We start from the raw sequence: 24,104 nt of genomic DNA, 5'->3' as shown, positions 1-24,104 counted from the left end.
GTGGATTCTTTACCACTGAGCCACCTGGGGAGGATGACAAGATGCAGCTAGTAACCCAGGAGGCCTCTGGCACAGGTTCCCATATATCTGAGCGTTTGGGCACCACGTGGACATGACTAAAATGTCACGATCAAAACTCAGTCCTCTCCCTGCACATGTTTTAAAAGTCAAGAGCCCACCCCCATATTTCAGATCAGATACAATGAAAACAAATGAGGATATAATGGCTACATCCAGATTGTGCTCACCAACATCCCTGAAAATATGGCCAATTCCTTTGTCAAGGGTTTTGGCAGAAGCATGTTGGAACATCATAAACACAGCTGGAATATTCTTAAACAAGCAGAAAGTTACCTTAAATGGCAGTGAAGATCTGACTGCAGTTCATGGGAAAGAAGAACGAAATCAACCCCTTCATTGTCTCTGAGTTACAGATCTTATGTTGCCATGCTGTAGCAAACCTGGCAGACCGTACCCAAGTCATTCAATCTGACCGTGGGATTGTGGGCGAGAACGTGTGTATTTTAGGAAACGGACATGCTCAGGTCTCATTGTCCAGTAGATGTGCTGGTGTAGGAGTCTGAGGCTTTGCTTCTAAGGGCAGACGTCTTGTTTTACCTGCATCGGGTGGGCTCATGGAATCCGGCCTGCCTCTCAGTGAAGGCTCACGTGGGGGCCTGAGAGGCAGGTCTGCCACTGCAGAAAGATCTGAATCTCACGAGGGGCTGAAAAGCATTTCAAACCAGGTTTTCCAAAATGGCAGAATGGGTTACTGCCCCCAAAGGAGAAGATGCATGTTTAGGTGTGGGCATATGGAGTAAAGTGGGCAGAGTCTTGATGTCTGTTGAGTCGTTTCAACAGGCCTGGCAGGTGCTGTCTATGTATAGACATGACAGTTTCCCTGGGGGTGAGGGCAGGATGGGCGGTCCTGTCTTAAAACACGGCACAGATCTGGGTGCTGGTAAATAACTACGGGGCTTCTAAAACAGTCTTTCTTGCCTATATGGAGATCATGATTTTTTTTTAAAAATAGTGATTCTAACTGAAAGTATAGTAGGACTTGATAAGTGTGAGTTCTGGCAGCTACTCTCATTTAGGGCAGGGGTACTGAATCAACAAGCTTAGAGGAACTGCAGTGTAAACCTGCCAGGTAGGAATGTCAACTACTGACAAGGCAAAGAAGGAAAGACATTAGATGCCTGTTAGAGATCCAGGGCTACCAGCTGGAAGTGTGCACAACTCAAGGGCATCTCTCCCCTACCATAATCATGTGGTTTGATTTAAATCCTTTCCTACTGACTAGTTTATACCCTGGTCTAGTATTAAAAGGTGCTTTTCAGAGCAGCCAATCTCTCATTTCACTTCATTTTTATTTATTCTGTAAACAGCTGAGCCAGCAACAGGCATGGAGACCAGAAATGCTGAGTGTTCCTGCTTGGGAGTGCCACTGATGGGAGATACTTATTAATATTTGATTGAAAACTGCAATTCTTTAATGAAAGCAAAATAGTAGCATGAAAGAGAATTGTTCTTTCAACAAATACACTGATTCAGGAGCAGTCCCCAGTACCCAGGAGTCCCTGGATACGGCTAATTGAAAAATGCACCATGGTCTGTCTTTATATTTCAGAACAAATGACTATAAATGAGTATTTTCTTTTTGCCATGGGGGATTCTCATCAGTTTGCTAGAAATTCAGAAATTACTTTTCTGTTGGAAAAAAGGGGGGGGAGGCAAGGAAGAGGATTCTACTCTTTACATTAAGCCAGCGTTTGCATAAAATACTGAAGAAAGTGTAACTTGTTTCAGAAATAGGCTGCTTCTGGTGTCAAGTGCTGGTTCATCGACCGAATGGCAGGTTGAACTGGCCAATTTTTCTCATCAAGTACAGTGTCTTGAAGCTCTTTTCTATGAAAGTTTTGGCTGCTTTAAAATCTCAACTGCAGAAGTATCTAACATATGCTTGAGGGTCTCCAGACACCAGTGCTGTTCCCATCACTGCCCCCACTGGAGAGGTGGAGAAACTGAGTCAGAGACTCAAGTTTGTAAATCAGTGGAGGGAGAACAGAAGTCCAGCATGCCTACTTCATAGTCAAGGCCTCCATGACACCCTGTGAATGGTCTGCTTCTACAAAAACGTAGAAGCATTCCCTGGTCATCCAGTAGTTAGGACCCTGCGCTTTCACTGCCAGGGGACTGGGTTTGATTCCTGATCGGGGAACTAAGATCCTGCAAGCTGCAGTACTGCCAAAAAAAAAAAAAAAAAAAAAAGAAGATAATAAAAACGCAGAAGCTAACCACGCCCTATTAGAGGAGAAGGGCACATATTTTGACTGCTGCCATCTTCATGGGGGAAACTGAGGACAGAGACAGGAAAAGGAGTGGACAGCGCCCCATGAGTTACTCTGGAGAAGTTCTAGGTCTGGGCCCCAGGGTCATCGGCCTCCAAGGCACTATACAGTTCACTATGACTGTCTGTTCCTTGTCCATGCTGTACGCCTGAGCAAATGACAAATGCAAAGGCAACACGGAAACGTGACTGAGAATTGTAATGGGGGAGAATGGTGGTTCTTAGGACTGAACTGGCAGCAGAAAAGGTTCACGAAAATACTCTCGTCTTTCTTGCCTATTTAATTCAGCCATGCCGTACTTGCCCCAGGCATTCACTCTCCTGGACTGTGTGCCTATCTGCCTCTCCCGGCTGCAGCAGGACTGGGTGATCCAATGTGATGGCCCTCTCTCCTGGCGTGGGGCTGCTGGGGTGCTGCAGAGGGATCCAGGACACAAACCCTGGCAGCCTTCTGCTTGCGAGGCTGTCCGGGTCCCCAGCACAAGGAGTCAGCTGGGGTGACGCTGGTGGAGGCACATGTGCTAAGTGCCAGACTAGCTCAAGGCATTGGGTCTGCTACACAGGGACCCCACTTGACATGATGTCTTGCTCAGCTTTTACACGCCCATCTTTTCAGGGAGTGTTAAGCATCACTTCCAGGCCGCCGCCTCCTCTCTCTCTCTTGCTTTTAAAGCCACCTTCAGAAGGAAATGTAGGGATCACAAGCTTGGAGTTATTCCTCCTCCTCACCTGGTTTTCCTTGACACTCTCTTTGTTTTGGGCTCTGGGGGTGGAGGCAGGTGGAAAGCTTTTGTTCCCTGTGCCACTCAGCAACTGACATCGGGAAGTTTTATGTCTAAAAGTCAAAGGAACACATGTTCTTCCTCCCAGGGTGCAGAGTTTAGGTAAGACTAGGGAGATGAGTGAACACTAGTGCCTTGATGCTTAAGGCCCAAACTTTTCTTTCAACATGGGGTTCAGCACAGGGGCAGGCAGTGTAGTCCTAGAACCAGAGATGGGGAACTGAGAGACATTTCTAATTATCCCTGTGGAACTTGCCTTGGAAACTTCATTAATTGAATGAAATCCTCTCTGTGTTGCCAAAACAGCTTTCTTGTGAGAATGGACAAATGTGTTTTACACGTACAGCTTCCCCTGGGCCTCACTGAACTGACTCAGGGAACTTAGTCAGGTTACTGGGGACCCGGTGATAAGCCTTATGAGTGGTTTAAGGAAGGAGGTGTATGGCCTTGTCAAAGGGGGAGGTAAGTGTGGAAACAGAACAGTCATCTCCAACCACCTTGCATCGCTGTGGCAAAAATGCTGGTTTTCATCAGTGCTGGAAAGCCCAGCCTTTGCCTCTATCCTGGTGACAAAGAAGAACCTGCAATCTGCTGGATGAAATCATTTCTCTGTTGCTTAATGGACTCCCTATGTTTAGGACTCCAGGAGGTTTGCTCTTTGCTCTAAAACCCTAACACAGGCTGGGTTACTCTGAGTCTGTATCTGCTCTATGCTATGCAGGGCATTTTTTTTTCCTTGGTTTATTTCTCTGTTAAGAGGCCCACACCCTCAACACCTCTTCCAGGAACAGGCAGAAAGTCAGAAAACTAAGATGCAAGCGGCACACATTCTCTCTTGCCCACCAAGTCTCTTCCCCACCCATCCCCAATCTCCTCTAATCTGAGACTGAAAAGCGATGTGTGATGACAGGGCAGCCTGTAGGCCTCCTGTCTGACAGTCATAACCTGAGCTAATATGCTGGCACCAGGACCTTCTCGACTCGAGAAATAAGAGGTGATCACTCCCGCCACGGTGAAAAGTTCAGGCTGGCTAAGTTCGTCCTGTGGGGCGTGTCTCAGGGCGACCTCCGGCCACACGCGGGGCTGCGTCTACCTTGGCTGGGACGCGGGGCTCCAATTAGCGCGGAAGGGCAGAGACGCTGCAGACAGCACACTCACCTCGGCTCAGCCCGTCGGGCCCCCGGAGGATCCGGCATTCTTCTATCTGGCCAAACGGAGAAAACATCACCCGGATGTCATTCTCGTTACATTTCTTCGAAACCATTCCTATGAACAATTTTCTGTCTTCCACGGCTAGGAGATAGAAATAATGAATGAGCTGAGGCCATTTCATCTTACTCCTTGCAGGCAACGCTTCATCACCACCTCCGACCGCCCCGAGGCTAACTCTTCAGATGCCCAGGCCACCTCTGTCCTCCCACCCAGCCCTTCCTCAGCGTCTCAGCTCCTATTCCGACGCCAGGAGTTTGTACACTAACAGAACCTCTCCAAGGGACATGGAACACTGTTTTTAAGTCCTTTCCCTCCATTTTTAAGCAAACAGTAGTATGTTCACTTAAACGGTAAAGTTCTGGGTAACTGCTAAGTGATACCCTTGTATAGAGGCATTTAGGGATACAAATGTTGTTTTGTGGTTGGGGGTGGGGGCATAGATGCTCTTTTAACTTGAGTGACAGGGAAAGAGAATGGTCAGCAGAGGAAAAACAACAGAAACCGAGTGAAAAAGTGGTCAACAAAGCTTTTAACAAAGCGCTGACTGAAGAAAACATTCTCCTTCCCTGATTTCAAACAGCTTTGTCCTCAGGGGTCCAGACGAGAACAGGAGAGAAGCGATGAGAATTTCTCCAGGGAGCTCGATCTGTTGGTAGCACTGGCTACACAGCCCCACCCAGGGCAGCACACGTGGTCTGCACCTTATGATTAAAGATGAAGGCAGCTGCAGCCAGGAGAATGTGGCTGCAGTTGTTTGAGAATCTCGTGTGTGTGTGGGGGGGGTCCATCTCAGAGTGAAATCCATCAACAACAAAAGAAGTACAAGGAAGGAACAATACTCTTCTGTCCATTTGGAGATACGATTTTTTTTGGGGGGGGGGTTCCTGCACACAGCATGTGGGATCTTATGGGAGACCTTAGTTCCCCAGCCAGGGATTGAACCCATGCCCCTAGAAGTGAAGTGCAGAGTTTTAACCACTAACTTAACCAGGGAAGACCGGGAAGTAGGATTCACGATGAACGGAAATGCATTTGGGTGTCAGGGCAACAATGCGCAAATTCTAACCTTGGAAGTTGACAGTGGGTAGAGATTAGGGAAGGTTTATTCCTGATGACCTGGGAAATTTTCCACCTAAACCAATGTGCTTGAGCTCAGGATAACAGCGTATGCTCAGTCTCAAAGGCAGGACTATTATGGACTTCAACACAGCCTTCTGTAGGAGAGTGCAAAAGATCGTCCTAGAAGCCCTCAGGGAGAAGGCTTGCTTATTTCCCATGTTTCACTTCATTTCTTAAAATAATAATAATAATAATAATAATAAAAGATAGCCAGCTAGAGCAGCACTTCAGAAAGTCCTAGCTTAAGGGATCCTTTTATATCTGTATTATAATCTCGTCATTGCTATTTAATTGGCTTTCATTCCTGTTTCTCTTACTCTTTCCCTGGACAGTAAGTATCTCATTATCCTCTAACTGGCAAGAGTGTATTTGAGACTTGCCAGGGACAACTGCTTCAGGTACCGAAGTCAGACTCCGTGGTCTGTGTCTTCCGGGAGCTGGAACGGATGATCTGTTGATGTAATGGAGAGAGACTGGTTTCCTCTGAAGCCACGCCACCCCGGAGAGCGCGGCAGGAAGGGGGAAGTCTGGTCTGTGACGTCCACCCCAGTAGCTAAGGCCGCCTGTGGTCACTGAGCACTCTGAAAGCTGGCCAGTATGTGCGAGGTGAATTCTTCCTGTGACATGATTTTCACTAATTTAAAAGCCACATGTGACCGCTACATTGGACAGGGTGGCACTGACGGGCTAGGAGCTCGCAGCCCTGGAATCCCAGGCTAGAAGTAACAGCCTCGAAAGACCATGTTGGGTGACACTAAAGAGACGTGCGAGGCCCAGCAGGGGGAAGGGTCTGGCCAGGGGTCCTTCCACAAGGAGGTAGCCTGACCTGGACCAGGATCCCGTACCTTCCCTAGCCCGGGGTTCTGCTCTCTCCACTGTGTTTCTGGCGAGTCTGGAGGAGTCAGACAAGGCCAGGAGAGGAGGCCAGGGCTGTAACTTGGGGACCCTGGTCCTCACTACAGCACTGCCTGGAAGGTGATGGGTGACCTTGGGGGCTAAGCAGACCTCTCTGGAACTTAGTCTTATCGTCCACAGAATGAAGGTTTCAACTTGGTTCTTTCTCTTCTTTTCTTTCCTTTACTCTCTCTCAAGTGATGGAGAGAAGGTAGCCTGGTTATATGGTTTGCTGACTGAAGCATTTGGGTTTGGAGGCTCATGAACTTCAGAATCCCCTTCTGCTAGCCCCTTTCTCCACACTGGTTGCAGCTCCCAAGACAATGCAGAGAAAAGAGGGTTCCAAGGAATTCAGGCTGAAAAAACCACAAGTCCATAATTCCTGTGAACTATGAAATGTGCTTCAGGGTTTGAGAAAGGCTTGATGTTAGATGTGGAATTGACGTTGGACTTTAAGAAGCGCTGGCAGGGTCTGGAAGGACTGGTAGTAGGCTGGGGACACCACATATTAACCGGACAAGGCGCAGAGTCAGGGAAGAACAAGGGTGGTCCTTGGGGAGCCCAGAGGCAGGCCGCCTTACTGGAGCGCCGGATGTACGATTTTCTGTTTTGCTGGCAGAGAAGGGGCTTAGTGCGGAAGGAAGGTCATCGGTGGTCCAGGGCCCTGACCCTGTTGAGCCTTGTCGAGGAAGCAACGGGCATCACGGGCTCTGATTCCCAGGCAGAGGTCGTGGAGAACCCCAGTTGCTTTGTGCAGATGAAGATTTTTTCATTTAAGAAATCCTTTTTCCTCCTGTCAGAGTAAGTGGACCCCCAGTCATCTAGTAGGAGCTGGTGAAGCACAGTAAGTCAAAGGCTGGGTTGGCCCAAGGATCCAAGCATTTCTAGAAGCATCAGATACCAGAGAGGAGATGGCTTCTTGCCAATGGGAGCCTCTGAGCTCCAGTGTGAGGACCCCAGGGCCCCGTCAGCGTGAGGCATTCCCCTGAACTGGAAGGGGAACAGACGGGACTGACGGAAATGGGACCAAGGAGGGAGGGGAACTTAGGGAAGGCGGGAAACCGTCCCGACCCCTTCGCACCCTCACCTCTGGGACTCCCACCCTCAGGGAGCTATGGCTGGTATCTCGATGAGTAAGAAACTAATTTCTATTTTATTTCTTCTTATCCAGAAGAATCCAGTTTTGGTTCTTTCAAACAAAAGCAAAGGATAAGTCCCAGTTGGTCCTTGGTTTCCCTGGCAGACCTATAATTACGGTATTTAACCAAAATAGTTTTCAGGGTTTGAGCTCTGTTGGGGTGGGAGAATGATAGAGTCACCTAAACGTGCAGCTCCCGAGGAAGTTCAAAAATGATTTCTTTCTATAAGAATATTAAAAAAAAAAAAGGAAACCACTTAAGAAATCCTGACTTCCTAGGCTCAATGGAAGGGTAAAACTCTGACAAGCAGAGGGAGGAAACATAATTGTCACTTTTTTCAGTAACAAGTATTAGCTTAAAAGAAAATCTACACCATTCACATGCTACCGAAAGTGCTAACTTCCTTCCCCGTGCATGGATGTATGTGCACACATGTGGATGTGTGTGTAACGTATGTGTGAGTGTGTGATCATGCATGTGTGTGCGCAAGTGTGAGTGGACACATGTGTGTGGACCCGTGTGTATGTGTTGCCACGTGTGTGCATGTATATAGGAATCTGAATGGTAGCAATCTCTTGAGCCAAAGCTGCTCTGTGGTTTTAACAGTTGGACCTTGTTTACTTTAGTGGCAAAATGGGAATAAGTACAAATACTGAGCTTTCCTCTCCTTGAGTTCTCCTGGATCTTCCAGTGAAAATTTATTCCTGAAATTTATTCCTCAGATTCCCATTCTAGGGATTGCCGAACAGCTCCGTTAACACGTTAAATAAACATAATCATCCTGAATTCACTTAACTTTTTCATCAATGTTAGATGCATTTTCTGGTGGGCCTTGCCTAAGTATTCCCAAGCAGTTATGTAGCTCACTAATTTTTTTCCATCCACAAGAATGCCAGGTGCTTAAATAAACCTACCACATCCATAATGTTCTGCTAAGTGCTTTAGGGAAACTGAAAAAAAAAAAAAAAAATTAAAAGATAAGGCCTTCGCCCTCTGGAAGAAAAGTCCATCTTCCTTTAGGATAACCAATGAATGAATGAGAGTAAATGCTTCACACACCAGGGGCTACACAGATAGGGTGGCCACGAATGTCAGCAGCCGAGCTGAAAGTGGATTCACAGCAGCGACCACTGCCAGCTCCCCCCTCCACAGTATAAATGAGAAGGGTAAATATTACAGGTACATGGGGACTTTTTTAAGTTCAGGGACTAGAAACTTTATTTTTAATGCGCCCCCCACCCCCAATTGTAAGTATATGCTAACACCCTGGTGTACAACCTGTGAAAGTCACACCTGTATTCGGGGCGGCCTGAATTCATTAACAACTTTCCAATGTGTTGGTGCTAACATATGGCATTTAATTATGGCCTCTGAATCCCAGAGTCTACTTTGAATTTCAAAATGATTTCTTCCTTTTCAAGTGATTAGCAAGTGACTACAGGGGGACACCCAGATCCCCATCTCTGCAGGCCTCACCCTCCCCAGACGACAGCGTCCCCTCATGCTGGCTCTCGTGAGCCTGGAACTGGATGCCCAGTCACTGGGGGTTTCAGAGGCCTTGAGGAAAGAGATGAGGGCTTAAGTGGCATTTCTGGATGCGAGACTCTCGGGATCCTTGATAGGCCGTGAGTATGGAAGTTAAAGCAGAATGAACCTGACATTCTGTCCACAGAGTAAAAAAAGAATACTTGAAGCTAGGAGCGTGACCTCACAAGGGCACACAGCTCCAGCCCTTGGCACCCCAAGCCCAGAACCAAAGGCAACCACCACGACTTCCTCATTACCCACTGCTGGACTGACTTCAGACCCAGCAACTGCCTGTAACTTTCAAGCCTGCACAGTTGGTTGCTCTTTCTGCATAGTGATGGAGGATTAAAAGCTGCAAACAGGCCCTCTGATGGGAGAGAAAAAGAGTGTGTGTGTGTGAGTGTTGCTGGTCCCTGCAATAATCCATGCCTCCTCAAATGCTCTTCCAGTACTGTCCACTCAACTAGGTGCAAGGGAAAATCCACCACAAAAGGTGGATGCTGTTGAGACCCGGGCATATGTCCAGTGTGTTCTCAAAATCCCTGATGTTTTATTACTGGTCCAGAGTAGGATCTTTTTTTTGGATGCCTGGCGCAGTAGAAGTGCAAGAACGTGAAGTATCGATGAAAATGCTGGGAGTCTGTATAAATGTGCTGGAGGCTGCAGCTCACGCCAGAGCCACTGGAAGCACAGGTTCCAGGAAGGGTGGAGATCTTGCAGGTTTGTTCCAGAAAACACAAGTGCAGGGAACACACAAGAGCAGACTCACATTTCCGGGGGGGGCTTCCCTGGTGGCTCAGTGGTAAAGAAGCTGCCTGCAATGCAGGAGACCTGAGTTCGATCCCTGGGTCAGGAGGATCCCTGGACAATGAAAGGTGAACCCACTCCAGTATTCTTGCCTGGGAAATCCCATGGACAGAGGAGCCTGGCGGGCTACAGTCCATGGGGTCATGAAGAGTCGGACACGACCTAGTGACTGAACAACAAACAACATTTCTGGGCTCACCACAGAGGTTCCCTTTGTCAAAATCCCTGAGTGGACAAAAGCTTAAAGGAGTGATTGCTTTTCTGGAATTCATTTGTCCATCACTAATGAATCTGTGATGAATCCTGCTCAGCAAATATGAAGTTGGAGAAATCTGAACACACTGCTAATGAAGAGAGTAACTGTCTCACTATGATGAGTCCTTTGTGCCATCCATAAATGTCAGCAAACTCAGAAAAAAAAAGTGCAATTAGAGCTCGTTATACTTCTTTCACAGCCACAGGAGCTATTTTGAGCATCTGAGCCCAAGAAATCTTGGTGCTCTCTGAGCTGCAGAAACTATGAAAAAGTGAAAGTGAAAGTCTCTCAGTCGTGTCTGACTCTTTGTGACCCCATGGACTGTAGCCTGCCAGGCTCCTCTGTCCATGGAATTCTCCAGGCAAGTGTATTGGAATGGGTAGCCATTCCCTTCTCCAGGGGATCTTCCTAACCCAGGAACTGAACTGGGGTCTCCAGCATTGCAGGCGGATTCTCTACCAGCTGAGCTACCAGGGAAGCCCTGCAGAAACTACGCTTACCTGTCAAAAATGCCACGTGACATCAGAAAAGGCCTGCAGCTTGTAGCCCTGGCTTTGGGACATAAAACCTTTCTCCTTCTTTCACTCAGGTCCAAGGAGAACCCTGAAGTCTGCTCATGACTATGCAAGGCGGGGGTCTACCAGCTTGGTCCACTTGGGGGTCCACCCAAGTCTCTACGAAGAAGAGCACTTTAAAAGCCACCTTCGGTCCCTTTATACTATTTGACTTTTTGTTTCTTAACTGAAAATTCAGAAAATGAAGTTCAGTCTGCAAGCCAAGGGATCAACGGCCCAGAAAGGTTTGGGGGTTTTCCTTTGTGTGTTCAGACCCAAGCTTTGGCAGGAAGAGTCTAAGGCTGGAAGGGCTGGTCTCTGCTCTCAGGAGGCACCAGAGAAGATGCCCCTGAGGGCTGGAGATAAGTCGTCAGCGGAGCAGAGTGGATGCTTGCCTCGCATCAGGTGTGACGCTAAGTTCTGCAGGTGACAACTGCGGGATGCCAGTGTGAGGTGGGCCTTACGGGCGCAGCACAGACTAGAAGACCACAGCCCCTCTTACAGCTGGAGACTTGGAGGCTGGGTGAGGTGAGAGGAACTTGCCCAAGGTCACAGCCAACAAGTGCAGGGACAGGGGTCACTCCGGGCTCCCCGAAAGAGGGTGCTTCTTGAGACATGGCATTTCTGGGTATTTGCTCCTCTTGATAAAACAGTACCCAGTCCTGCTTGGCTTTTGAGACTCTGCAAAACAGGGTGTGCCCCCAAAAGTTGTATCCTGTTGCTGTGGTTCCAGACCCCAAGCAGACACCACCCTCAGTGTCCAGAGGAGTCAGAGGGCGGCGGGCTGTTCTGAACCTCCCCGGCAGCCACCCCACGGACAGTCAGGGTTTGCACTTGCCCAGCAGAAAATGCAGGAGACACCTTCTCTTGGTTCAACTCTTCAGGTATTTTGAGTCACACATTTCCAACTCTGTTCTCTCTTTTGTCATGTTTATCACAATGGCCTAAGGCTCAAATGAAGCCTCTTCTGCAGACTTTGATCCCGTGACCGGTGTCCTGACAGTCTGGATGATTATGGAGCCAAAGGACAGGGAGCATCTCCTGGTGGCTGGACATGACCTTCGCTGACGGAGTTCACCCCACAAATACCAGCTCCATCCCTCCCCTCTCCCAGGAGGAAGAGAAGGGACTGCAGACATGCCCACCTGGAGCACGTGGGCTTGGGGAGCCCGCCTTCTGCCTGGGCAGATGCACTTGGCTCAGAGCCTAAGGGCCAGGGAAGAATCGGGTGGAGACACCAGGCAACCTTTTATACAAGTGCTCAGTCACTTACAGCACTATCCCAAATATCTAGGAAAAAAGCTCAGCTCTGAGAGGCAGTTACCTTTATTCCTATTCTATGAATGAGATTAAAGTCCAGTCTCTCCATGACTGTTAAGATACTGAAACTAGTGACAACGAACATTGAGTTCCAGGAGGGAATGGACAGTGTCTTTTGCATCCGTTTCTGTAAAAATTCACTGCTGCAGCCCCAGCCCCTGGCAACCTGCCCGGCACAGAGTAACTGATGATGAATTGTCAAACAAAGGATGAAGCGACTGGACTAAGATCCCACAAGAAAGCAGTGGCGGGTTTTAGACGCTTTGACACCCAACGCCACGACTGCGATAAAGAACTGTAGGGAAAAGGGAATCAGATCCGCAGAGAAGGGTGCGGCTGGTCAGGATGGTGGTGAAGCACCAATGTTTACTTCCCGCCAGGCGAACCAGTGCCAGCAGCAACCCCATACGGCAGGGAACTTCTTCAAAACTTTCCAGTCGATGGAGCCAGAAAGTGGGATGCGCTACAATCAGCAAAAACACACCTCTTGGAGAGGCAGAGCCTCATCATAATTTACACATGCGGATATGCAGATCTCCGAGTGCGTGGCTTCTGCCCCATGACTAATTAATGAGGTGCAGAGCTGCCTGGAGGCCGGAAACCACGCTGATTGTGTCAGTCTTGTGGGATGGGGGTGCTGGGCTCCAGAAGGCGGGAGATTCCTCTAACATACGTTCAGTCAATCCCAAGAACAAAACCGGGAGAGACGGTCTGCACAAGTAGAAGCAGAAACTCCAGAGAGAAATGTGCCCGTCAACCCTCTGGTGTCATGGAGAGGCAAGCCAATTATTCCATGGACCTCACCAAATGCATACTTTTTTTTTTTTTTTGCACTTAAGTGTGTGTTTATTAACCAGCAGACTGAATTCTGAATGAATATAGATGCAGATGCATGGGTACAACCTAGAGAAAAGTGCAATGAGACACTCTCAAAGCCAGAGGACCGAAGGAAAGGGAGAAAAAAAAGTCAGCCTAAGTCCTGGTGGGTAAGGCCCTCCTCACCTGGCTTCTCTGCCTGGTGTAAGGTCATCCCTCCCCCTCGGGCGCCTGTGCCGCTGTCAGAGAAGGTAGACAAGAGCCAAAGGCCACAGGGTCACCATACCAATCACATCCCAAACAGAGGGACACGGAAAACCACTTCTTGTAGCATCTTCACAGGTCTTTACACCAGATACAGGAGGGATGGGACTGAAGCTCACGTTTCTCCAGAGGTGCCCACCCCGATGGAAGCTCCTGGAACACATCTCTCCGCCTTCCCCAGAGAAATAGCTAACTCCTCCCTGCACCCTCTCCCCCCACCAACCTCACTTCTGTGCTTAAGAAAACAGACAATAATAGGAGACAATTGGTCACCACCTACCGTTTGATTTTTCACTATCTGCAGGTTTCATCTGAATGGGATGATGCATCTAAAAACAGAAAAGTGAGAAGGTAAGGCAGATTGAATAACAGTTCAACAGTCTCAGAAACCCCATGCTGTTCAACAAGACGACGGATACTGTTATAATGGCATTTAAATCATAACGAGATCTCTCTCAGTTAACAGGAACTATTATATATTAAATGCAAGCATGTATTTGATGTTCAGCAACAGGATGCTTTTAAGTCCCAAGGCTCTGTGACATGGTATCTTAACACGTGAGCTTTGCAGTCAGGCTCAAATTCATAACCTGGTTCTACCATTCAGTGTGGTTTCTGCCTAGATCTGACAGGGGATTCTGGCTCTGCCGTTCATTACAGTGGCGTGACCTTGGGCAGGCGTCTTCTCTGAGCTTTAGTCTCCTCATCTGTAAGATGGAGGTGACATCTATATAGTAGGGCCGGAGAGAATTACCAGAGAAGATGCATGTGATGTGCTTAACAAATGAGGCACAGGAAAAAACAGCTATCATTATTTTGTATTATTACAAGTGATTACAGACGGTCCATTTTTCTCCTGGTCATTCTACATCTGCTGCATGGCTGTTTCTTGGGTTTTAGAGTTCTCAGTAATTTGCAGGTTGACCCATTGATTGATTTAGGTGTCATAATCTCATTTTTATCAAACATGAAGTATGAGACAGGAATGCAGAGGCAGTGAATGAATGGACCGAGGCGAGAGGGAGGGAGGAAGGAATGAGGGAGGGGATGACAATCACATTCAGTGCTCACGTAGGTGGAGAAAGCACCTGGGACAACGTGGTACCAAGATCCTGCATCTTGGAGGAACAAGATGCTCCGTGCTCTTTAAATGATGCCAATCACACTCCTGTGCGTGATCTGCAGAGTTGACTCCAAGCACAGAAAGCTGCCACCATTTCCAATTAAAATAAATTCCTCAAATGACTTTCACGGGTTCTCTCGCTTCATATTTCATCCTACCCCAAGGACTGTCAACGCCACGGGGTAGATGGAATCAGTGGCTGTGCAAATGCTTTTATTATAATGGGTCCCATTCTCTCTGAACCTTTAATTTCCCCAGTGGACTTCCCTCACTTGCCAGCCACAGCTCTGGGTTTTATCTAATTTAAATGAAAGGGGAATGCTACTTGGCTCTGGCACCGAAATGATGGGAAGTGATTATCGGGCGGTCGAGACCACGTGCACCTAATGCCTGCCAGGGTCTTCCAGACACTAGAGGAAGAGGACGAGAGAGCAGTACTGGGGACAAGAGGCTAAATAATTCAGAGCTGCTTCGTTTACGCTCCAAGGCAAGATGCTCTTATGCACAGAACACAGGCCTTGAGGTGTGGGGTCTACTTGTATTCCCACTCCACTCATTAATACATTCAATTTGTAGAGAAGAGACCAGCATGAGAGTAGAATGCTTAGGGGTCAGTAAGCAGACTTGTCTTTTCAGAAAAGGGGCTGAAAGTGGGAGTCCAGGGGAGCAGGCACTTCACTCTGCCTGGTGAGGGCGGTGGGGGTGCGTGGCAAAGGGCCTGTCTGCTTTGAGTCCTAAAGGCTGGTGGACTTGCAGTCTGAAACCAGCGGACTGTCCCACACAAAGACGCGGTGGTGGTGAGGAGGCGCCCAGCCCGCCTGGAGGCAGCACACAGCGCGAGTGCGTGTGTTGGGGGTGCCAGGGCAGCCGGTGTCCAGGCTGTTGACGATCTCGCAGACGAAGGAGTTCCAATTTCACCTAAAAGTCAGCGATCAGGTATAGAATGTTTAAGCAGCAAAGCCATGAGTTCCCATTCGCTTTCTCGAAAAGTCACTTTTGGCTGCAGCGTTGGAGAGAGGAGACTCAGGAGGCGAGGGACTGCCAAGAGCCCCCGGGAGCTGGTGAAGGTCTGAACCTCAGAGGCAACTGGCTGGTGGTGGCAGAACCCCAGGCCTGGGCAACTGAACGTACAGCGGGGCCCCGGCCCGTCCACTTCACTTCTGTGCCCTGCATATAATGTGGTGCCCTACAAGTAACGGCCTAAACAGGGAAAACTCGAGAAAGCAGTCTGGGGAGCGGGCGGGCAGAGGCTGAGGGGCACAGGTCAGGACGCCCTGCGTTTGGTGTGAAGCTGCAAACGCGGGTCTCGGGCCGCCAGGACGGCTCTGGGAGCGGGCTGATGCCACAGGTGTGGCTGAAACAGTCCAGAGAAGGAACTCAGTGAAGGGAGACAACAGCCAAGGGCAGAACCACGGGCAACAGCCAGGAAGAGGAGTCGTCAGAGAGACAGAGCAAGGGCCGACCCAGAGAAGCAGGAACAGAACCGCGGGCCCCACAGGCACCATGCAGGGAGAGTTTCAAGAACAAGCTGGTGGTCAGAGCAAGTGCTGTTAGATGCTACGATGAAAGTGCCCCTTCTGCATCTGGCAATACAGATTAAAAAAAAAAATTTATCCAAACAGCTTCTGTGGGGGTACTGGGGGCCAGAATGCCAACCTGCAGGTAGTGGGAGTTAACAGGAAAGGTAATGGTTGATATGACAGATGCAGATAATTACTTCGAGATTTGTTCTAAGAGGTGGCAGGGAGGAAGACAGGAGGCTTGGTGGATGATGAGGGTGGAGTCTTTCCAGATAGTAAACACATGTACAGGTCAATGAGCTGAAAAGACTCAAGATGAATTTCACAGGTTAAAGGTACAGGAGAAATAAGAGTACCACCGTTAACATACAGGATGCAAAAATTCAATGAATAGGACTCTTGCCTTCAAGACACTGCCAACCCAACACGGTTGGCATGACATGCACATGGTTGACTGACATGCACATAAGTAAAGGAGAAAGCTGGTGATGAGGATCAGAAAAGTATTACAGAGAGAGTGCTGTGAGTCCTCAGATCCATCAGCGACGTGACAGAGGTCTGGATGAGGAAATCTAGGAGCTGCAAGGACAGAATCATTTGACTAAAGCTGCCAAGGGCCCTGGGAGTCATCTCGTCCAATACTTTCAACGTCTGAAGGGAACAAGGGACTCCACTAAGGACACACCGCTGGTTAATGACACAGTTGGGATCAGAAATCAGAGTTCCCTACTCTTCAACCAGGGCTGATTCCCACAAACTGCATGGCTGCCCCCACAAATGCCCAACACGGTGTTTGGACTCCTGAGCCTACGAGGAGGAACCGCAGGTACCAGAGAGATGCTCACTTGGAGGTGCCAGCAATAGCCCCTTGGGGGAAAGTAGTCTTCCTCTGCCTTCCCACCACACTTTATCAACAGAACTTCACCATGGGTATTGTGCAAAGACTTGACTCTGGGTTTTCCTGCTGTTGCTGAGAACTGACTCCGATTCTGATCTAAGACTATCCAGAAGGCTCAGGAATGTTCCAGTGGGAGCAATAAAACAGCTGTGGCCACTTTGGCCTTGAATTTGGTTTTTTTGAACTTGAACTCCTGGATCCAGAGACGAGAAGGAGAGATCTCCTCATGGAGACCTGGATTGTCAGACCAAGGTGATTCTGAACGGCTGGTCACCCTACTCCAGGGATGTTCTGAAACCAACTGTGATAATGTATGTAAAGCACCTTGACCTTCTTGGAGAGAGGTGTTCAATCAGGACTGTGTTAGGAATGGCTCATTATCATGAACAGTTCATTTGAGTTACAAATTCCTGATCAGACAAAGGATGTAAATGTCAAGGAAGACAAAAAAAAAAAATGGTTAGGAGGAGTCATTCTCATAATGTTATGTCACTTCCTCAAAGTCTTATGATTCCAAGAACTTTGGGAGAACTTGTTGAGTGGAGCAGGGAAGTTCCTGGAGAGGAGGGGACATTCCAGTTTAAAGTTTCAATATAATATAATATTATAATATAGGGAGATTCCTCCCCTCTAACAGGACACGGTGTCCAAGAGTCACCTCAGTAGGGTGCTGAGACAACTCACACATTCACTTCACTCCGCGCTGTTACATGGTGGGAATAATGGGTAAGCAAGCGTTCTCATCACAACAGTGTCTAACGTAAGGCTAGAGAGAGACACACCAGGCGTTTTCCTCACGCGGCGTGGGGACTCAGACACACACCCGCCAGAAAGGAAGGGCACGCGCAGAACACGGCTCAGCCGGAGCGATGGTCAGGCTCACTCCTGAAGGGACCCTGGTGCTCACCGGGACTTGAGTGGAGGGCATTTCAGGGAAGGAGCAACCTACTTGAAGGAACAGAGTCAGAGAAACGAAGTCACACTGCTCCTAATGAGCGGCAGTGATGCATCCTAACCAACAGAGGGAGCGACGGGTGTCGCCAGAGACCATTCACCAAACCCCAAATAACAAAGCACTATAGGACCCACCATCAGGGATAAGTTCACGGATCAGAGAAGTGCAGGCACAGGGAAAACAGCGCGCTCTCAGCCCTGAAGTACAACGGCCCTGGGATGGCAGCCAGAGGCCACACCCTCACTGCCTCCCTCGAGGACTGAAGGTGATGCCCGTGGCATCGGAACTGAAGCGTGGCAACACAGCTTTTGTCACGATGGGGACACTGGCCACCTCCACCGCCCAAGCCGGAGGGCGGGGGCATGCACCTTCCAGGAGGAAGGCCCAAGAGCTCGGCCGTCACTGTTCCAGTCTCCTTCCTGGATCAGTTACACATGTCCACTCTTTTTTAGATCCTTTTCCCACACTGGCCATTACAGAATACTGAGTAGAGTTCCTTGTGCTACGTAGCAGGTTGTTTTATATATATTGGTGTGTACATGTCAAGTCCCATCTCTCAGTTTATCTCGCCTCCTTCCCCCCTTGGTAGCCATTCATTTGTTCTCTACATCTGTGGCCCTACTTCTGTTTTATAAGGAAGTCCATTTGTACTTTTTTTTCTAGATTCCACATACAAGTGATTTCATGTTATTTGTCTTTCTCTGTCTTACTTTACTCAGTGTGACTAGGTCCATCTATGTCACTGCAAATGGCATCACTTTGTTCTTTTCAATGGCCAGATAATATTCCATTGTATATATGTTAGGAGGCATGCTAATTACTCCGAGGCTGCATCTCCATCATTACACAGGATCGGCTGGGTCTGAAGAAACCTTCGCTGGTCTGTATTGTTATGATCTGTCTACATGGTTAGAGGAGCCCAGGGATTTATAACCTCTAGCCAGTGGCACTGACAGGGTAGCTTCCTTGAGGCCTGGAGGAACGGCAGCAGTGAATCTAAGCATGCGTGGTGCTAAGTCACCAAGTTGTGTCCAACTCTTTGCAACCTTATGGACCGTAGCCTGCCAGGCTCCTCTGTCCCTGGGATTCATTCTCCAGGCAAGAATACTGGACTGGGTAGCCATTTCCTTCTCCAGGGGATCTTCCTGACCCAGGGATTGAACCCTCATCTCTTTATGTCTCCTGCATTGGCAGGCGGGTTCTTTACCACTAGCGCCACCTGGGAAGCCCAGTGAGTCTAAGACTTGAGTCCAACTCAGCTGCCCTTGGCGCAGAGACGGCAGCAGGGCTCTGGCTGTCCTACTCCAGATTCCCCACAGCAGAGGGCCTGTCCCAGGGAAATGGCAAAATCAAGTATTTTGGAAACAGATCCGCTTCATGGCAGCGCATTTAACTTAACAGAGTTTATCAAGCTTACGTTTCTATGAAGAAAGCCTTCTAAACCCATTTCCTTGAAGATTGCTTTGCATGTGAATTTGTTTTGTATTTGAATTTGTGTTACATTTTATTACAGAACAGTGACATCACATCTCACGTTCCACAGTAAGGTATTGGGTAACTTGTTGGTTTCTATTTAGTCCTATTTACTTAAAGGCAAATGAAATCTATAGATAAACAACTAGGATTTACTGTATATTATAGGGCATTATGTTCAATGTCTTGGAATAAACTATAATGGAAAAGAATAAAGGCATATATATGTACATACAAATATATGTTTATATAAATCACTTTGCTATATACCTGAAACTAATGTAACATTGTAAATCAACTATATTTCAATGAAACAAACAAATGCAAATGAAGTCTGATGAAAGGGGGACTAGTCAAACAAGATTCCAGAGAAACTGGTTGTTACTTTCAGTTACATCTGAGTATTCAGTATTGATCATAAAAGCAAAGGGCACTGTGACCACAGCACCCTGAGCTGCTCTTTCTCAGGGAGCCGATAGGGCCCCTCCTCTCTGACGTGGGCTAGTTTTCATCCCACGCCTCCACTCTCTCAGGAAGCTGTCAGCTTCACAGGGCACCAGCCTCCAGGAGCAAGTCTCACCCCGTATCCTGCCTCCTAATGCTGAGTGCGTGACCCCCGGCCCTCCCTCGGCTTCTCCGCCACATTCACAGGGGGCCCTAGATCCGAGGCCCTTATTGCTGGCAGTACCTGCTGCTTCTCACTCTGGGACGTGTCAACCTTGGATGCGTCACCAGGAGCCTGGCTATGGCTCACAGAAATGAAGATGAGGATGTATTATAGGGCAAAGGCGCCCCTCAAAGTCTGTGGAGGTGACGGCAGGGGGAGGGGGCCACAGACGCCCCTGGCATCAGCCGTCACCACCCTCGTCATGAGTCCCATCACATCCCAGTGACAAAGACAAGCCTGGACCGCAACCACCAGCATCCACGAACTGCACTCTATGAAGTCTGAGTTATTTCCCCAGATCTTTCTGCCTTGATCCTGTGATGGCTAAGGAGGTGATTCTGAGCTGAAACGGCCAGTGTTAACCCAGATAGAGGCTGGAAGACACAGGACCCTGTTTCTTACACCAAGGAGAATTTGTGTTGAAACGTGTTTAACCTCAGCCATCACCAAAGGATGAATGAACCACCTTTAACACCAGACTCAATATAAAACATGCCATTTTTTAACCTGAAATGGGTTTTAGAGTCACCACCATGCATCTCATTATTAACCCCATTGTGACCCCTAGAAAGAGCAGCCGTGATGGCACATGTTATAAGCTTACTGCCCACAAAATATTTAAGAGGAGAAAGAGAGGGGAGGGAAGAAGTGAATGCATGAAAATTAACGGACTCCACTCAGGACAGACGAACTGGAATTTTTCTTCTGCTCCCTGACAACGCAAACCTGACTCATGGGGAATATACTTCATATCTTGTTGGACAGCAGACTCTGAGATACCAAAGGCATCTATCTACACTTCCTGAATTTTTCTCCAAAATGTTTTGCAAATGGGCAAAAATAAATTTCCAAGGAACTGCCACCAGCTGGACGCACGCCATCACCCAAAGGCAGATGCATCGTCAAGGGATCTTCTACGACCACAAGGAACTCCCAGAGCCATAGAGGCTGGCCCCCATCTCTCTAGGTAGGAAATTCTGCCATTTCTGTCACTGCTTTTTATACTCTGCATAGAGCAGACTGGGAAGAAAGTGAGTTTTAGGAATGTCGACCTATCAGTATTGAATAAGGACCTCTGAATTTCTCTGATTTTTGAAAATGGTGATGTATCGCTAAACTTCCCGAAACATCTTTAACAGAGTGCTGCCTCTGCAAGAATACAGCTGACCAAAGTCACATGTGGGATCTGTCTCCATCAGGATGAAGCTGGGCTTGGCGCTCACTGTTGTGTTTGCTATGTAAGTAGAGAATTTAGGCAATTTTGGCGAAAACTGAGGAAATCTCCCCTGTGCTCGCTCAGTTTTCCTGGGCTAAGCACTGATTGCTGTAGGCATTTTATATGTATCCTAACTAATTTAATTCTCACAACAACCCTGAGATAGACGTGAATAAGGAACTAAAGGGACCGGGCTGGGGGAGGGATGGAAGGAGGAGGACAGAGAGAGATGAAAAAACTTGGCTGAGGCAGACCCAGCACATCAGCAGTGGGGCAGGGATTTGAACTGGGACTGTCCCAGGCTGGAGCACACTCTCAACCCCTCCTGCATACGGAGCCTCCCCTTAGCACATCCAGACAGCTATGCTGTGAGATGGTAGCTTCTAAGAACCGAGAGCATTACCAAAATCTCCTCTCCCACGCTAGACATAAAGGCTATTTCAGTCTGTAGGGTACCTCCCAATTAGAAACTTATGTATGAATGTGTGTATGTGTATATATGTATACATTCATATATATTTCACATGCACATATGAAATACATATTTTAAAGACTTATTTAAACCAACAAAAAAATCTCAGTTCAGCAATTTTTCCCACCTCTCACTCCCAGCCTCTGGCAATCACCTATCCTCTGTATCTGTGAGCTTTTTTTTTAAATTAGTTTTTATATTCCACATAAAAGGGAGATCATAAAATATCTGTTTTTCTGTGACTTATTTCAATTTTGCGTAATACCTTCAGGGTCCGTCATTTGTCCAAAGGCAAGATTTCATTTTTTAAACAGCTAAATGATATTTCATTATGAATGTATATATGTATATATACACACAAATATATATATACACACACATACATATTTATATATGAAACATTTCTTTATCCATTCAACACTTTGGTAGCTTTCATATCTTGGCTCTTGTAAATAATGCTGCAAGGGACATGGGAGTACTGGTTATCTTTTTCAAGTTAATGTCTTTGTTTCTTTCAGATAAACATCTAGAAGGAGAACTGAGGTATCATATGATAGTTCTGATTTTTAATTTTTTGAGGAAATTCCACACTGTTTTTCATAGTGGCTGCATCAATTCATATTCCTACCAACAGTGGACAAAGGTTCCCTTTTCTCTACATCCTCAGCAACTCTTTTTACTTTTTACCTTTTTGAAAACAGCTTTTCTGACAGGTGTGAAGTTAGAGCTCACTGTGGTTCTGATTTGCAATTCCTTGAAGAATAAAGATGCTGAGCATCTTCTCGTGTGCCTATTGGCCATCAAGATGTCTTCTTAGGAAAAATGTCTATTCAGATCTTCTGCCCATTTTTAAAATCACATTGTTTTTTTGCTACTGAGTTTATGAGTTCCTTATATGTTTTGAATATTAATCCCTTGAATAAATGATTTGCAAATAATTTTCTCCCATTCACTAGACTGTCTTTTCATTTTTTCAAGTCTGCTTTGCTGTGCAGAAGTTTTTTAGTGTGATGTAGTATCACTCATTTATTTTTGCTTTTCTTGCCTTTGCTTTGGTGACAGTTTCAAAAAAAGTCATCATCAAGAGCTACGTCAAGGAGCTTGCCACCTATGTTTTCTTCTAGGAGTCTTATGATTTAAGGTTTTATATTAAAATCTTTAATCCATTTTCTTAATTTTTGTGTATTGTGTGAGACAGTGGTCCAGTTTCCCCAACATCATTTATTTGACACTGTTCTTTGCCCATTGTATATTCTTGGCTCTTCTGTCATGAATTAATTGACCATATATATGTGAGTTTAATTCCTGGGTCTCTATTCTGTTCTATGTCTGTTTTGAATGTCCACACCACACTCTTTTGATTTCTACTGCTTTGTAATACACTTTGAAATCAGGGGCATGCTGCTTTTAGCTTTGTTCTTTTTCTTTTTTTCTTTTTTTTTTTTTTTTTTTTTTACAGTAAATAAACTTTATTTTTCTGTTCTGAGATGATATTGCCAACAGTCACAGATTTGCATACGATACAGTTATGTATTGGCTATTTACAATTTACAGTAGTATTTTTTCCTCTGAAAAATATAAGTACAAAAGCTAAGTAAACAATGAGGTACTGCCATTTTGATTTATCATCATATGTCAGAGCTTAAAGAACTAGTCTTTAGCAAATATTCAACAAATCAATCTGGATAAAATAGTCAATCAAATGCTCTAATTTATCAGAAAAAAATCCACTAAATTTCACCTCAAAATGTATTGCACAAGTCTTTAAAAAAAATAACCCTAAAAATAAATAGGAAAGTCAGGCAATTCTTTAAAAAGAGGGACAAAAAGAATGGAAGAAAGGAACATGAAGTGAGCCCATAAATCAGGTTAAGTTGTTGTTGTTGTTGGGAAGAGTTTTGTGTTGTTTAAAAGATATTTTGAATAACTTAAGCTTTGTGCTTTTTCAAGACTGCTTTGCCTATTCAGGGTCTTCTGTTGTTCCATACAAATTTTACAACTATTTGTTTTGTTTCTGTGAAGCATATAAGTGGAATTTTGACAGGAATAGCACCAAATCTGTAGCTTGCCTTGGACAGTATAGCAACTATAACAATATTAATTCTTCTGATCATGAACATCGACTATCTTTACATTTATTTGTGCCTTCTTCTGTGCCTTTCATTAAGGTCCTGTAGTTTTCTATATACACTCCTTGGTTAAATTTATTATTTTAGGTGCAATTGTAAATGGAACTGTTTTCTTAATTTCTTTCTGATATTTCATTATTAGTGAATAGAAACACAGCAGTTTTTTTGTGTATTCACTTTGAATCCTGTGACTTTACTAAATCTGCTTGTGAGTTCAAACCGTTTTTTGATGGAGTCTAAGGTTTTCTCTATGTAATATCATCTATCATCTTCAAATAGTGAGAATTTTTATGAAAAAAAGATAGCTTAAGGGACTTATGAGACAACACCAAAAAGGACTGGCATTCATATTCCAGAGATCCCACAAGGAAAATAGACAAATGGGAAGAATAATTATTTAAGGAAATAATGGCTGAAAGCTTACTTAACCTGGGGAAGGAAACAGACATTCAGATCCAGGAGCCCAGAGTGTTTCAAATAACTCAAAGAGATCCACACAAAAACAGATTATAATTAAAATGTCAGAAGTTAAAGACAAGGAAAGACTATTAAAAGCAGCAAGAGAAAAACAACTTATTATGTACAAAGTCCCCATAAGATTACTAGCAGAT

At 46.5% G+C, this 24,104-nt stretch overlaps 1 protein-coding gene across 11 annotated transcripts in view; it reads right to left on the bottom strand.

The window, feature by feature from the left end:
- Positions 1-24,104, bottom strand: part of CELF2 (CUGBP Elav-like family member 2) — an 867,775-nt gene that overhangs the window by 58,263 nt on the left and 785,408 nt on the right. For all 11 annotated transcript variants that reach the window (XM_070471964.1, XM_070471957.1, XM_070471963.1 and 8 more), the window contains 2 exons: positions 13,321-13,369; positions 4,291-4,425 (listed from right to left, as the gene is read on the bottom strand). In XM_070471964.1, coding sequence (XP_070328065.1) covers positions 4,291-4,425; positions 13,321-13,369 — 184 coding nt within the window. The remainder of the gene's footprint in view (positions 1-4,290; positions 4,426-13,320; positions 13,370-24,104) is intronic.

This window comes from Odocoileus virginianus, chromosome 9 (genome assembly GCF_023699985.2).
Source record: "Odocoileus virginianus isolate 20LAN1187 ecotype Illinois chromosome 9, Ovbor_1.2, whole genome shotgun sequence".
Lineage (NCBI taxonomy): Eukaryota > Metazoa > Chordata > Mammalia > Artiodactyla > Cervidae > Odocoileus > Odocoileus virginianus.
The sequence above is the reverse complement of the archived record's forward strand: the minus strand, read 5'-3'. Positions and strand labels throughout refer to the sequence as shown.